The sequence below is a fragment of the Oppia nitens genome, unplaced genomic scaffold (assembly GCF_028296485.1).
Source record: "Oppia nitens isolate AA-2021 unplaced genomic scaffold, nextdenovo-longstitch-racon4-pilon3 scaffold2_pilon_pilon_pilon, whole genome shotgun sequence".
NCBI classification, from domain to species: domain Eukaryota; kingdom Metazoa; phylum Arthropoda; class Arachnida; order Sarcoptiformes; family Oppiidae; genus Oppia; species Oppia nitens.
Genome location: NW_026533210.1, coordinates 371,597 through 386,998, shown reverse-complemented (window position 1 = coordinate 386,998; position 15,402 = coordinate 371,597). Strand labels below are relative to the sequence as shown.

Here is a 15,402-nt window from a genome sequence, read left to right as displayed (position 1 = left end):
ATTATTTAAGCTAATTTTTACTTTATATGATTAATTAAAAGTGTCAAAAAAAATAAAATTAATAAAAAAAACTGTATTCAAAATAATCTTATACTGTTCAAATACAGTATAATAATTATACTTTTAAAACTAATATATTTATTTTTTAAAAAAATAATTATTATAAATTATTGTTTAAATATTTTATATATAAATATGTATATAAAAAAATTCAGCTAGTTTGATTACTAAAATATAGCTAAACATATATATATTAGTCAAATTTATAACTGACTATAAAATTATACATTATTTAATATATATATATATATATTTCAAATATAAATTTAAGATTATTTAGACTAAAATATCAAAGAGTATACTATTATTATATAAAAAAAATTATATATATAATATATATCTAATCTAATATACAGTACTCACAGTGATAATCGACATATCATTATCAATAATATTTAATAATAATAATAATAATAATAATAATAATACATTTTACTTAATGGTCGCTATACTATAATAATTTTTTATCTATTGTATATTTGTCATTTTAGTCATAATAATAATAATTATGATATTATTATACATACAGTACTAATGTATTATACATGAATTGAATTGCATATTAGTTTAGTAAATATTAAATAACACACACTGTATATAATATATATCTATATATCTATATATATACTAATATATGATATTAATATTTCATAGTAATTGTGTTACAAATTGGCAATAAATTTTTTTTTTGATATTTATTATTAATCAGTAATACGTAAAAAATAGTAATTATATATTATTATTATTATATGCTATTAATATTTAAACTGATTTCAATCAATATTTTAATCGGCTATTAATAATAATAATATTTTAGTTAATGTTAATTAAGTTTGATATAAATTATTAATTTGAATAATAATAAAAAAAGTGTTTTATAATTAGCATTTGATTTTTATAATTGGTGTCCAAAATGTTAAAAATATTTTCATCAAAACAAAAGAAACGTCAGCCGCCGGCTCCCAATCCCTCTGAAGCCATAAATAGGTATTAAATTATTAAAAATAAATAAATAATTAGATATAAACAAAATAATTAATTAATTAATTAACTTAATTATTAATTTATATATATATACTGTATATATACAGTAAATATAATTAAATAAAGTAGTTTAGAGAACAAACAATAATGTATTTTATTTTATATTATTTATTTATTTTAAAAAAATAGTTTTATAATAAAATGCTACTATTTTTGTTACCAATTTGTTATTGTAAATTTAAATTACCACTTATTTAATTAATAATTATTGATTGAACTCTCTCTCTCTCTCTCTCTCTCWCTCTCTCTCTCTCTCTCTCTCTCTCTCTCTCTCTCTCTCTCTCTCTCTCTCTCTCTCTCTCTCTCTCTCTCTCTCTCTCTCTCTCTCTGTATGCGTGTGTGTGTGAAGGAGAGAGAGAAAGAGAGAGAGAGAGAGAGATAAGTTTATAAAATAATATACAGTATATATACTGTAGTGTAAGTAAAAAAACAAACAAAATATTAACTAATATACTAAATATAAACTAAAAAAATATTTTTGAATTAATTAATAAATAATTATTATTTTACACACAGAATACGTAACATAGAGGAAATGTTGAACAAAAAACAGGATTATCTGGAGTCGAAAATTCAGACAGAGATGGCTATCATCAGGAAAAACGGTACGAAAAACAAGAAGATTTCAATGCAGGCGCTGAAACGCAAGAAGCGATTGGACGGCCAGTTGCAGCAAATCGATGGTACACTGACAACGCTGGAGTCGCAGCGGATATCCCTGGAAAATGCCAACACCAACGTACAGGTGCTACAGTCGATGAAGTACGGGGCGGATGCCCTGAAACAGGCTCACACCAGGATCGGCGATGTGGACAACGTTCAGGACGTTATGGACGATATTCGGGAACAGCAGGAATTGGCCCAAGAGATCGGCGATTTGATATCCAATCCGCTGGGTTTCGGTGGTCAGGATATCGGCGATGATGACGATGAACTGCTCCGTGAACTCGAAGATCTTGAACAACAAGATTTAGACGAACAGCTCCTGAGTACCGATGGGTTACCGTCGGTGCCATCGACTAGTCTACAGAAGCCGTCGTCGTCGGTGTCGTCGTCGTCCAGAAAAACGGTGGCCAACGATGATATGAATAAGACATTGAAACAGTTGGCCGATTGGGCCGTTTGATCCCATAATTTAAATTTTAAATTTTAATATATCATATATTTTTTGTTGTTGTTGTCAATAATTTTTATTTATAGTATTATAATTGATATGAAATTATATTTTTATATTTATATTATATAATACCTGTATATTAAGTATTTTTAAAGTTTTTTTAATGCCTAAAATGTTTATTTAATTTTTAAATATATATATATAAATTAAGTCAAAATATTATATGTATGGTAATATACAGTGTATAATAAATAAAATATAAATAATTATATATATATATATATATATATATATATATATATATATAGTCTTATTGTGTTATTGCAGATATTTTTTTGCAAACAAAAATAACTTGAATGTTGTTTAGCAATATAATCATTATGTTTACATTTTTGAATAAAAAATAAATAAATTGTTTAAATACTTAAAAAAAATAAATAATAAATATTTCTTATAATAATTTTTTTGTGTTTAATGTTTAATAATTTATTGAAAATAGCTAAACAAAACCAAATAAAAAATAAAAATAATACAGTATAATTTAATTACAATATATTATAAATTAAATTTTTAAATTATCATAAAAAAAATTCTATTAATAATAATTAAATAATTAATTAATTAATAATAGTTATTATTATACTCCTGCAATATCGCGGATCCATTGTCGATAGGCGCCGACACGCATATATAAATCTGGGATCACCGTCACCATATGGATGGGGACCGGCAACTACCAGACCAAGTAGATCGCCATTGGCTACCAATGGACCGCCAGAATCACCCTGGGTAATTAATAATATATATATATATATATACAGTAATATTGTAAACAAATTTTTTTTTATATTCAGTATATTAGATATTATCGATATATACTGTATTATATATAGATACTAATAAATACTATGATAGATAACAATTAATGATATTAACTTAAAGTTAATTATTATTATTATAATAATAATTATTATCTAAAATAATTTTAGATATTTATAATGTTTATTTAACTATTTTAGCTTATGGTAAATAAAATTTTAAAAATTAATTAATTAATTATTATTGTTGTAATTGTTAAGTATAGTATATATATATATATATATATTAGATTTTTTTTAGAAAAATAAAAATTATAATATAATATATTATTTCTAATAAACACATCAACAAAAAAAAAATCAAATCAAACATACATTACATGCACCGGTATTACCACTAGTTGTGCACAGATTATCAGTAGATAGTTGTAAATTTTGATAACGATTATTACACTGTTATATACTAATAGTTATAACCGGATCAATATATAATACAAATATAAATTATACAGTATATATAAGTATGGTTAAAAAAAATTTTTTTTTAAAATTAAATCAGTATTTATATAGTATTTAAAAAAAAAATTAATAAAAAATTTAATTAGAATTTATAGAGTATTTAAAAAGTATTATTATTTTTAAGTTAATCAGCATTTATAGTAAATTTTTTAAAAAATAAAATAAATTTAATCAGCATTTATATTGTATTTAAAAACAAAATTTATTAATACTAATAATAAATTTTAAAAAAAATAATAATTAATTACCCATAAAAACAATGAGCAGCCGTTAGTACATTGATCAGTGATCCGCCACAATATTCAAATTGGTTGTCACCGGTCGGCACTTTAATTAGTGTCTGATACGGGAATTGATTGATAGATACCGGACTACCACCGATAAGTCGGTATATAAGTGATGGGTAGGCGCCCATCACCGCTACCATTGTATAATGTATTGAAAATTATACATAAAACAAGTAGTCTAGTAATAAACATTATTTATTTAAATAATAAAAATATAATAATAAATTTAATTATAATATAGTAATAAAATAATATTAATATTTTAATCAATATATATAAATTTTCTTAGATGATACTGATGCTTTTATTAAAAATAAAATAAAATAATATAATATTTGTTTATTTAGTAAATTTAGCCAATTAATACTACTAATGATGAAATCAATTTTAATGACTAAATATTTATTTTTAATTGTTTAACTCTAAACTAAAAATTTTTTGTAATAATAATAATTGAAATAATAATTATTTTAGAAAAATAATATTAAATAAACAAACTATATTGTTATTATAAAACAATACAAATTAAAAATAATTTTTAAAAAATCATTTACGTATTTTGTACTTAATTTCTAAGTAATTAATTTTTTTAGTTTTACTATTCAAATATTATTATTATAAAAAAATATATTAAATTTTATTAAATTATTACTTAATCATTTTAGTTATAATCATGTTTTTTATATTAAAAAAATAGTAAAGGTATATAACTTATATAATAATATTATATTCAATTTTTAAATATATTTTATATAATATACAGTATATTAAATATTTAAAAAAAAAATAAATCAATTAAAAACTATTTGGAAAAAGTATTATAAATATTTTTTTAAATATTTTTTAAAAAGGGATTAATTTAAATATAAACTATTAAATTTTTGTATTAACTTTATTGTAAATTAAAAATAAAATTGCAATTTACAAACACTAATGTTTAGCGATAAATAATAATAATAATATTTAATTATATTTAAAAAAAATTGTTAATTAAGTTAACTTAAAATAATATTTTATTTTATAACTTTTATCTTCTTGATTATAATAATAATAAAATTATTATTATTATACACCTGAAATATTTTTGATCCATTTGCGATAGACGGCAACATTCATATAGATATCAGGATTACCGTTACCGCAGGGACGGGGACCGGTAGATAGCACACCTATTTGCTGGCCACTAAGCACCAATGGACCGCCTGAATCACCCTGGTGAATAATAGACCAATAGACATATTGTTAATAAATTATATATACTATATATATATATATATATATATCTATATATATTATATATATATCTATCTATATCTATATATATATATATACTATATATATCTATATATATATCTATATATATCTATATATATATTATATATATAGATATATAGATATATAGATATATATATATACTATCTATATCTATATATATACTATATATATCTATAATATAAAATATAATATATATAAAAATAATTCTAGAAGATATTAACTAAAATTAATTAATTAAAGTAAAATTAATCTAGGTATTATTATTATTATTATTTTATTATATAGATAGATAGATAGATAGATAGAAAGCAAATACATACACGACATGAACCGGTTCTGCCACTACTAGTTGTGCACAGATTATTATCGGATAGTTTCAGATTTGGATAAATATGTTTGCATTTATCCAAACTAGTAGTCCTGACGTCCAGCTGTTGTAACTGTTCAGATGGTTCAGCCGACACAGGCGTCAGATAACCCCAACCGGTAATCACTGACCAGGTATCAGGTCGTATAGGACCCCGGTTGCCATCGTTCAATTTAATTGGCCGAATTGATTTGTCCAATGTAAACGGTTTGTCCAATTCTACCAGTGCTATATCGTTGACAATTACCAGACTTGATCCGCCATAGTCTGAATGTAACACAATTTTTTTAGCCGATCTGGTTTGACCATCAGATGATGATGATATTAATGTACGACCAGCTATTAATTGGATATTTTTTTGGGTACGTCTAGATACATAAGCATTTTTTTTAAAAAAAACCACAAATTTAATCAGGATTAATTATTTTTTTTTTAAAATAATAATAATAATAATAATAGAGAGAGAGAGACAGAGAGACAGAGAGAGACAGAGAGAGACAGAGAGAGAGACAGAGAGAGACAGAGAGAGAGACAGAGAGAGAGACAGAGAGAGACAGAGAGAGACAGAGAGAGAGACAGAGAGAGACAGAGAGAGAGACAGAGAGAGAGACAGAGAGAGACAGAGAGAGACAGAGAGAGACAGAGACAGAGAGAGACAGAGAGAGAGACAGAGAGAGACAGAGAGAGACAGAGAGAGACAGAGAGAGAGACAGAGAGAGAGACAGAGAGAGACAGAGAGAGACAGAGAGAGAGAGAGACAGAGAGAGACAGAGAGAGAGACAGAGAGAGAGACAATATCCAGGATTTGTATCCCCCGTTTTTACAATGATTGCATGCACGGGGTTTTGAGAACCCTTAAACTATGTTTCTCTCCAGTATTGTTGGTTATACTGTGTATAGCACTCATAACCGCCGAGAGTGCAGTAGTTAGAGGAGTACCCCTATTAACGATAGGACAGCATTATATATGCGGACAGTTCTTCGTACACATATTATCTGTTTCCTCGCGTTAAAAATCCCAACAAACTTAGGTGGCCCGTCCGGGTATCGATCTCGGGTTGTCGTACTCGAAAGCCGACAACTTAGCCTTTCGGCCACCGAGGCCCCATAAGACAGACAGACAGACAGACAGGCAGAGAGACTAGAGTTTAATTATTATTATATTTACATGTTAAAATTATTTACTATTATACATATACAGTATATATCGATATATATTTACTATATATATGGTAAATATATAAATATATTGCTATACAATATATGCTATATATTGATATTATATAACTATAGCAATAAACTTTTACTTATATATTAATTTATATCATTTTATTTATTTTTTGTAATTTAATACAAAACTTTAATTATTTTTAATTTTAACTATTTAATAACTTTATAATTATTTATTAATTTGTTTTCTTTCTCACTTTTTTTCGCATTGAAATTACATGACGAGGTGGCCGAGTGGTTAAGGCGATGGACTGCTAATCCATTGGGCTCTGCCCGCGTGGGTTCGAATCCCATCCTCGTCGATTGTATTTTTGTTCATATTTTCTGCTATCAACAATAATTGTTAATGTGATAAATGTTTTAATAGATATACAGTATTAATAGATATGTTAATTTAAATATCATAAGATAATAAGAATTAATTTTTAAAAAAAAAAACAATTATAAATTATTGATGCTTAAAATTATTATGCTATTTAATATAACAATTATTATATAATATACAATTTCTAATAACTACTTAAACTATTAATTATAATTAGTTAATTTTTTAGAGAAACAATAACATAATATATTATGTAATTAAGATTATATAATATAGATAATTTTGAAAAATATAATTTAAAGTAAAACATATTATTTTAAAAAATAAAAAAAATTAATTTTAAGTTTTAATACTTATAAAATTAGTATAAATCAAATATATAAAAAATAGAAAAAAATTTAAAGTAAAATATAATAGAAAATAAAATCTATAATAATAATAATAATAAATTAAAACTATTGAAACTATAATTTAAAAAATAATGTAATTAAATTCATAAATTATATGTAGTATTAAATTTATTATATATATATATATATTACATAATAAATAGGAGTTTATAAAATAAATTAAATTCAAATTAAATGTTAAAACTATTTAATTATAACTTAATTAACACAATTGTTATGAATATATTATTTATTATTTTTTTTTGAAAAATATTAAACATTTAAGTTATTAATTATATATATAATTAAATTTATAAATAAAATATTGACTTTTAACGACTACAACAATAACATTTGCCACCAATTAGACAACACTGAGGATAGGGACCACTGCAACAGTAGATCATTGAACAGGGAGACGAACATATATAACAGTCATTGGATTTAATACCAGTCCTATTGGCAATCATATGACCTATAGATGGATGGATCGGTAGATAAATAAAGTAATGATTTTACATTAAAATGTTATATAATTATTGAATGCAAACCCTCTTCAAAGTCATAGACTTTTTTCAATGTCTTTGAATAATCCAAATCATTGTCAGACAAAACTGAAATTAAATAAAATTAAAAATAAATATTTTTTTTTTAATAATTAGTTTTTGTTTTTTATAAATTAATTTTAATACAAACCCAAAGCAATGAATGTTAGCAACAAAACCGATACAACTATTGAACGCATTTTTATTATAATTATAATACAGTATTTGATTAATAATTATAATTAATATCAAATGTAATATTTATTTTTAATAATAATATTTATGTTTTGTTTTCTTTTATAAACTAAATTCAATGACTTTATATACCCATAAAATTTTTCAATTTTTGATTTACTTAATTATTAAATCCAATTATTAATGCAATAATGAGTTTTATCTAAACGTTTTTTAAATCAATACTTTTTTTCCAAATAAATAAATAATTATTTATCTTACAATAAAATAGCATTATATAAACCAAAATATTAATTAATTAATTTTTCTAATTTATTACAAATCTTTTTTTGTTTTTGTTATTTACGGATATTTAATATATATATATATATCTATATTATATACTGTATATAATATACTATATATATATATATATACTTATATATATATATATATATATATATATTATAATCAGTTTAATCATTTATTAGTGCAATTCAATTATAAAAAAATAACAATTAAATTTAAGTCAAACATTGGAAAATTATTTTCACTATAATTTATTTTGTTTTTTTTAATCAATTTTATCAATTTATACTTATTTACATTACACTTAAAAAAATTATATAGAAAAACAATTAATTATTTAATATAATTTTTAATAAAAAAAATTAGAAATTTAATTTTTATATTAATACTATTTTTATATAAATTATAGATTAATACTGTATTTATTTGTTAAATAATAGTATAAGTTTAAGAATAATTTTTTTAATATTAAGTCCAGTATTAATTAAATGTGATTTATTTTTTGGATACATTGACTACTGGCCTATTGATGAGCTCCGGTATGTTATTAAATAATATTGTATAATATACAGTACATGAAAATTTACAAATATATATATATAATATATATATACATATCGATAGTTTTATTCAAAATTATAGATTTAAAAAATATATATATAAACAACTTGTTTGACTTAATAAACTATATATTTAAAAAAAATTTATTAAAAAAATTAAACATTTATGTTATTTATAGATATATATATATATATATAAATTATTATGTTTGTTAAATAAAAATAAATAAAATTTTAATTTAAAAAAATAATAATATTTTATTATAGCTTAAAAAATTGTTAACTTTAGAAATTAATTTTATAATTTCAATATTATTTATAATAATTTTATTCAAAATGTATTTAACGACTACAACACCGACATTGGCCGCCAACCAGACAACACTGAGGGTATGAACCACTGCAACAATAGTAGGCCGAACAGGGAGACGAACATATATAACAGTCATTGGATTTAATACCAGTCCTATTGTTGGCAATCATATGACCTATAGATGAATCGGTAGATAATTAGTTTATATTCAATTTTTTATTAAAATGTTTAGCTATTATATAATAATAATCATTATTATATTTACATTTTTTAAAAAATTGTTAAAAATAAGTCAAAACTTAATATTTAAAATCTATTATTTACTATATATAAAATTATATATATATATATACATATAGTCAGGGTTTTAAAAATGGCAGGCATAAACAATAGATGCCAATTTTTCCAAATGCCTGCCCTGCCTCTGCCATGCCCTGGGCATATATTTTCAGGTGGTGACACCTATTATTTTAATTTTATATTATTAATTAATTTATAAAACATTGTTTTTATAATATATTTGCTTGTATTTTTGTTTTGAATACCTTTAATTAAAAGGTAATATCATTGGAAATAAATAAATTAATTGTAAATTTAATTAACACGTTAAAACACTAAATTACATTATTTTTATAAATACAACTAGTTTAACCCGCGCAACGTCTATAACCGTGCAATTCTTATACTAATTTTAAAATATTCATTTCATAAGTAATTTGAATGAGACTTAATTTGTCTATACAACTACTACATAACCTAATGTAACAAAACTACTGAACCAATACACATTATTTCGTCTAAACTTTTGAGAATTTTTAGTTTTTATATAAATTTAAATAATTTTAACAAAAATTGAAAATTTAATCGTTTTTTCGAAAAAAATTTGCATTTGAGAAAATTTTACAAAAATTTAGCACAGGTAGGTTACCTCCCGGTGCCCTAATATAGCAAAGTGTAATTACACAACACCTGCCTACCTGTCCTTAAAACCTACCAGTGCTAAATAAACATTTAAAATTTCCCATAGAAATAACATTACTTTAAATAAAAATTGAAAATATAACAATACATTTTTAGATTTGAATTAAAATATGGTTGTTGATGAAATGTGCACGCATACAAACAGAACTATTATCTTAAAGTGTTATATTGATTGCTTTTTAGCAATTTAAATTGGCAGGCAAATAAAATAGATGCCCAAAATGCCAGGCATTTATGGCATCTATTTGGGCATTGCCAGGGCAGGCATTTATTTTCTTAAAACCCTGCATATAGTATAAAGATATTTGTGACTGTAGATATGGCAACACATTTTCATGGATAGGTAATGAAAATGATTTACAAATAACACCAAAACGTATTTTGGTCACCAATCAGCTGTTTGTGTTACCCGATGTTCAACAATAGCACTGATAGTATCGACAACAACACAACAACAACAATAGCATCTACTGTTGATACTAATACTGTTGACCAACCATTCAATATGACAACCATTTCTAATAAAAACAGCTTATCAATGAAGAGCACTTGGAGTCGGGAAGAAAATCAAGTTTGGTGTACGTAAACGTATATAATTGTTATTTAAATAATAATAATAATTATTATTATAATTATTATAAATTAATAAATAAATTTAATTTTAATTTATAATTAAGTTTATATTAAATACATCCGTTCAATTTCTATTATACTGGTCATCATATTTTTTGACATCAAATGTCAAATAATAGCTAATAACAGCCAAATAGCTGTTTAAAATTTTTGTTGTCCAAATGGATATCGGATTTCTTAAATTAATTTTAATTACTATTCTTGATTAAATACAATCTACTAATTAATATTATGAGTTAAAATATAAATTTAACTCATAATTAGAATTTATCTATTAATTAAATAAAACAATTTAAGTTTTTAAAAACTTAAATACTTTCAAAATAATTTTCATAAATTTCAATAAATTTGTTAATTAATTGATAGAAAATTGTATCGTCAGTACTGTTGTCCAGATATTTTTGTTTCATAACAATTAACTCGCGTTTGACAAACTCCTTGGACTCGTTTTTGATATCCAATTCGTCATACAATTGTTTGATCAATTGGACAGCACTGGGATCCTTGAGTCCATAATTAGCCAATAGCAGTGACTTTTGGCTATTGTTAGCCAACTGTAGTGCCCTAACGTAAAGCCAGGAACACTTGCCCTCAACAATATCGGTGCCATCTGTTTGAAAATCTTCCAAATCATTGGTAACGCCTTGCAAAACGGATAATGTGGTCAATATGTCATCAATTTTGTCCAAATGATCGTATGATGATTGACCCGATATATACATAGCTAAACATAATAATAATAATAATAATAATAATAACATCAAAACATAAATAATTGAAATTATTTTTTTAATTATTTTACAAATTAATTAAATTATATATATATATATATATATATATATATATATATACAGTATTGGACAAAACAATCTGTGAAAGGTTTGAGACATAATATCTTAAAAACTACTGGATCAATTTTGGATACTGTTTATGGTATGGGTAGAGTATATAATCTAGTTTATATAAAATTAACAAAAATTGTTCAAAAATAATATAAGTAATTTTTAAAAATTAATTAAAAAAATGACAAAATGTATGGAAGCAGCCCTTAATACTGGTAACGATGCTAATGAAAAACACAAAACTTTTCACTACTTATATTATTATAACTTTTAAATGACTAATTTAATAAAAAAAAAATTAATATTAATTATATGAAATCTTGATTATATACACTACATTTACGACTAAACAGTAGTTCAAAATTGATCCAGTAGTTTTTAAGATATATAAATTTTCACAGATTGTTTTGTCCAATACTGTATATATATATATATCTACTTAATTGTGTAACTACTAACCCAACAAAAATGAACCGGTAGATATAGAAGCATACTTTGATTTAGTAATAAGCCTATAGTTTGTATAGTTATACAAATTAAGATCAACATTGCTGTTAAGTGAACGACTAAACTGCATGTCCAACATCTGGCCGTAGGCTGTCTTCTCAATAAACTATAGGAGTAATCGAGTTATTGATAATCAAACAAACAAACAAACAAACAAACAAAACAAATAAATATTATATTAATAATTGTCTAATAATTATGATATTTACTAATAAATGATATACTGATATACTATACTTATTAACAAACCTCTTGAACGCAGTGAACAATTTCTACATAATTTTGATGATCACTAAAATATAGTTTAATAATCTTATAGATTGCCGACAATACTATAGTACTATCGTTTAGGGCCGACATACCGACTGTAGGCTATAATTAAAATAAAAAAACATTATATAACATTAAAAATAACTGTTTTTTATGTGTGTTTTAGTTTTAATACGTAATAATAATAATAATAATAAATGTAAAAATTCATTATTATTTCTATACCAATGTGTGCCAACACGGCTGTCCTCTGCGAGTGTCCGATCCATCCATAACATCGTCCAATATATCAAAGTAAAACTTTGTCAGCTCAATAGCCCAGGACATTGGATAGACTCGGTCATCAAATTTATGATCACCCGGTTTATGGCCAGTCATTACACTGTACGCCACTATAAGTATTCTGGCAAAACCATCGACCTCCAGATCCCCTACATTATAGTTAAACATTTTGTTTAAAGTCGATCTCAAAACATTGTAATCCGACTCTAATGAGTTGTCCAAAACTTTATCGATTATCGGATTAAACATCCGCTGAAACTCATGTAAACCATCGGTTAATTGTTTGTCTTCAGACATTTCTTGTAATTTTAATTAATATATATATTTATATATATATTATTAAAAAAATATTTTATAAATTTTAGTAAAATATTTTTTTATAAACTTTTAATATACTGTATACTTATATATTTGCAATACAATTGACACATATATTATAATTAAGAATATTATAGACAAATAAAAATTTGCTTACTAATAATGTATAAGATATTAATTAGCAATTATTAATTAATAATTGTTTTTAGGTAGTAAAATGATATTGATTTTTTTATTTTTTTTTAATAAATTTTTTGTTAGTATCATTAGCTTATGATAACTATAAAAGTTAGCTAACTATTTAATGAATGATAATTGAATTTTTTTGTCACACAATAATAACATTTTTTTGTAATAATTATTATTATAATAATTAGTGTTTTGTATTGTATTGCATTTATATTATATAGCTATAAACTTTTACTTGTATATTATTTTTTTTTAGAAAAACAATAACATTATATATTTTATATAATTTAGATTATAAATTATAGATAATTTTTTAAAAATATATTGTACAGTAAAACATATATTTTCAACAACAAAAAAATTTATTTTCATTTACAATTTAAGTTTTAATACTTATAGAATTAGTATAAATCAAAATAATATCTATAATAATAATAAATTAAAACATAAATAAAAACAATTGAAACTATAATTTTAAAAATGTTGTAATTAAATTCATAAATTTTATATAGTATTAAAAAAATATATAATAAATTATAGTTTGTAAAAAAATAAATACAAATTATATTATTATTATTTTTGTTAATATATTATTTAATAAAAAAATATATATATTTATTAAACATTTAAGTTATTAGTTATATATATATATATATTACATATAGCACTATATAATTGAATTTACTACTAATAATGATTTGTTTTTAATTATACAAAATAAAAAATTTAGAAATTTATTATGTATTAATAATTGATTACAGATTTTAAAAATTAACAAATTTTATTTTTTATTATAAATATAGTGGAATGTATTATATATATAAGTAAAATATAATTAAATTTTTAAATCAAATAATTAATGTCTTTTAACGACTACAACAATAACATTTGCCACCAATTAGACAACACTGAGGATAGGGACCACTGCAACAGTAGATCATTGAACAGGGAGACGAACATATATAACAGTCATTGGATTTAATACCAGTGCTGTTAACAATCATATGACCTATAGATGGATGGATCGGTAGGTAAATTAAAGTAATGATTTTACATTAAAATGTTATATAATTTTTTGATTAAATGAATGAATGCAAACCCTCTTCAAAGTCATAGACTTTTTTCAATGTCTTTGAATAATCCAAATCATTGTCAGACAAAACTGAAATTAAATAAAATTAAAAATAAATATTTTTTTTTTAATAATTAGTTTGGTTTTTATAACTAAAATTTAATACAAACCCAAAGCAATGAATGTTAGCAACAAAACCGATACAACTATTGAACGCATTATTTAATAATTATAATTAATATCAAATATAATATTTATTTTTATAATAATATTTATGTTTTGTTTGTCTTTATAAACTAAATTCAATGTCTTTATATACCCATAAAATTTTTCAATTTTTTATTTACTTAATTATTAAACTATATTAATGCAATAATGAGTTTTATCTAAACGTTTTTTAAATCAATACTTTTTTTCCAATAAAGAAATAATTATTTATCTTACAATAAAATAGCATTATATAAACCAAAATATTAATCAATTAATTTTTCTAATAATTATTATAAATCTTTTAATAAGATTTTTGTTATTTACGGATATTTAATATATATTTAAAATGTATATATATATATATATATATAATAATAATAATAATAATCAGTTTAATCATTTATTAGTGCAATTCAATTATAAAAAAATAACAATTAAATTTAAGTCAACAAACATTGGAAAATTATTTTCATTATAATTTATTTTGCTTTTTTTAATCAATTATATCAATTTATACTTATTTACATTACACTTATAAAATTATTTTTTTTATATAGAAAAACAATTAATTATGTAATATAATTGTTAATAAAAAAATTATTTATTTATAAAATTAATTAAAATTTTATATAAGTTTTAAATAGTTTAAATTATAAATTAATACTGTATTTATTTGTTATACATAATAGTATAATACTAAAAATTTATGAAAATTTTTAATATTAAGTCCAGTATTAATTAAATGTGATTTATTTTTTGGATACAT

General features: G+C 22.1%; 3 protein-coding genes and 1 non-coding gene across 4 annotated transcripts; 2 read left to right on the top strand and 2 right to left on the bottom strand.

The window, feature by feature from the left end:
• The first annotated feature begins 927 nt into the window (after window positions 1–927).
• On the top strand, window positions 928–2,231 carry LOC128956253 (charged multivesicular body protein 4c-like). The gene is made up of 2 exons (XM_054301945.1): window positions 928–1,047; window positions 1,621–2,231. The coding sequence occupies exons 1-2, from the start codon at window positions 974–976 to the stop codon at window positions 2,228–2,230; spliced, it is 684 nt and encodes a 227-aa protein (XP_054157920.1). The 5' UTR covers window positions 928–973; the 3' UTR covers window position 2,231.
• A 2,679-nt stretch (window positions 2,232–4,910) lies between these two features.
• On the bottom strand, window positions 4,911–8,179 carry LOC128955087 (chymotrypsin-2-like). Its single transcript, XM_054300724.1, has 5 exons — window positions 8,128–8,179; window positions 7,983–8,045; window positions 7,769–7,906; window positions 5,441–5,826; window positions 4,911–5,057 (listed from the first exon to the last, which is right to left on the bottom strand). The coding sequence occupies exons 1-5, from the start codon at window positions 8,174–8,176 to the stop codon at window positions 4,911–4,913; spliced, it is 783 nt and encodes a 260-aa protein (XP_054156699.1). The 5' UTR covers window positions 8,177–8,179.
• Trnas-gcu (transfer RNA serine (anticodon GCU)) lies at window positions 6,938–7,019 on the top strand. Its single transcript has one exon. It is a non-coding gene; the product is annotated as a tRNA-Ser (tRNA).
• A 1,182-nt stretch (window positions 8,180–9,361) lies between the features above and the next one.
• Window positions 9,362–13,151, bottom strand: LOC128955086 (uncharacterized). The gene is made up of 5 exons (XM_054300723.1): window positions 12,791–13,151; window positions 12,545–12,667; window positions 12,248–12,401; window positions 11,290–11,670; window positions 9,362–9,507 (listed from the first exon to the last, which is right to left on the bottom strand). Exons 1-5 carry the CDS (start codon window positions 13,142–13,144, stop codon window positions 9,362–9,364), a joined length of 1,158 nt encoding a protein of 385 aa, XP_054156698.1. The 5' UTR covers window positions 13,145–13,151.
• Window positions 13,152–15,402: the final 2,251 nt, after the last annotated feature.

Bases quoted from the DNA above. Each gene is read 5' to 3' on its own strand.
- LOC128956253 (XM_054301945.1), top strand. From the start codon at position 974: ATGTTAAAAATATTTTCATCAAAACAAAAGAAACGTCAGCCGCCGGCT. The intron at 1,048-1,620 runs GTATTAAATTAT...TTTTACACACAG, and splicing joins CCCTCTGAAGCCATAAATAG to AATACGTAACATAGAGGAAA.
- LOC128955087 (XM_054300724.1), bottom strand. From the start codon at position 8,176: ATGCGTTCAATAGTTGTATCGGTTTTGTTGCTAACATTCATTGCTTTG. The intron at 7,907-7,982 runs GTTTGCATTCAA...ATCCATCTATAG, and splicing joins AGTCTATGACTTTGAAGAGG to GTCATATGATTGCCAATAGG. The intron at 5,058-5,440 runs GTATGTATTTGC...ATTATTCACCAG, and splicing joins GCAGAACCGGTTCATGTCGT to GGTGATTCAGGCGGTCCATT.
- LOC128955086 (XM_054300723.1), bottom strand. From the start codon at position 13,144: ATGTCTGAAGACAAACAATTAACCGATGGTTTACATGAGTTTCAGCGG. The intron at 12,668-12,790 runs GTATAGAAATAA...TTTTAATTATAG, and splicing joins AGCCGTGTTGGCACACATTG to CCTACAGTCGGTATGTCGGC. The intron at 9,508-11,289 runs TTGAAATTTATG...ATTCATCTATAG, and splicing joins TCAATTAATTAACAAATTTA to GTCATATGATTGCCAACAAT.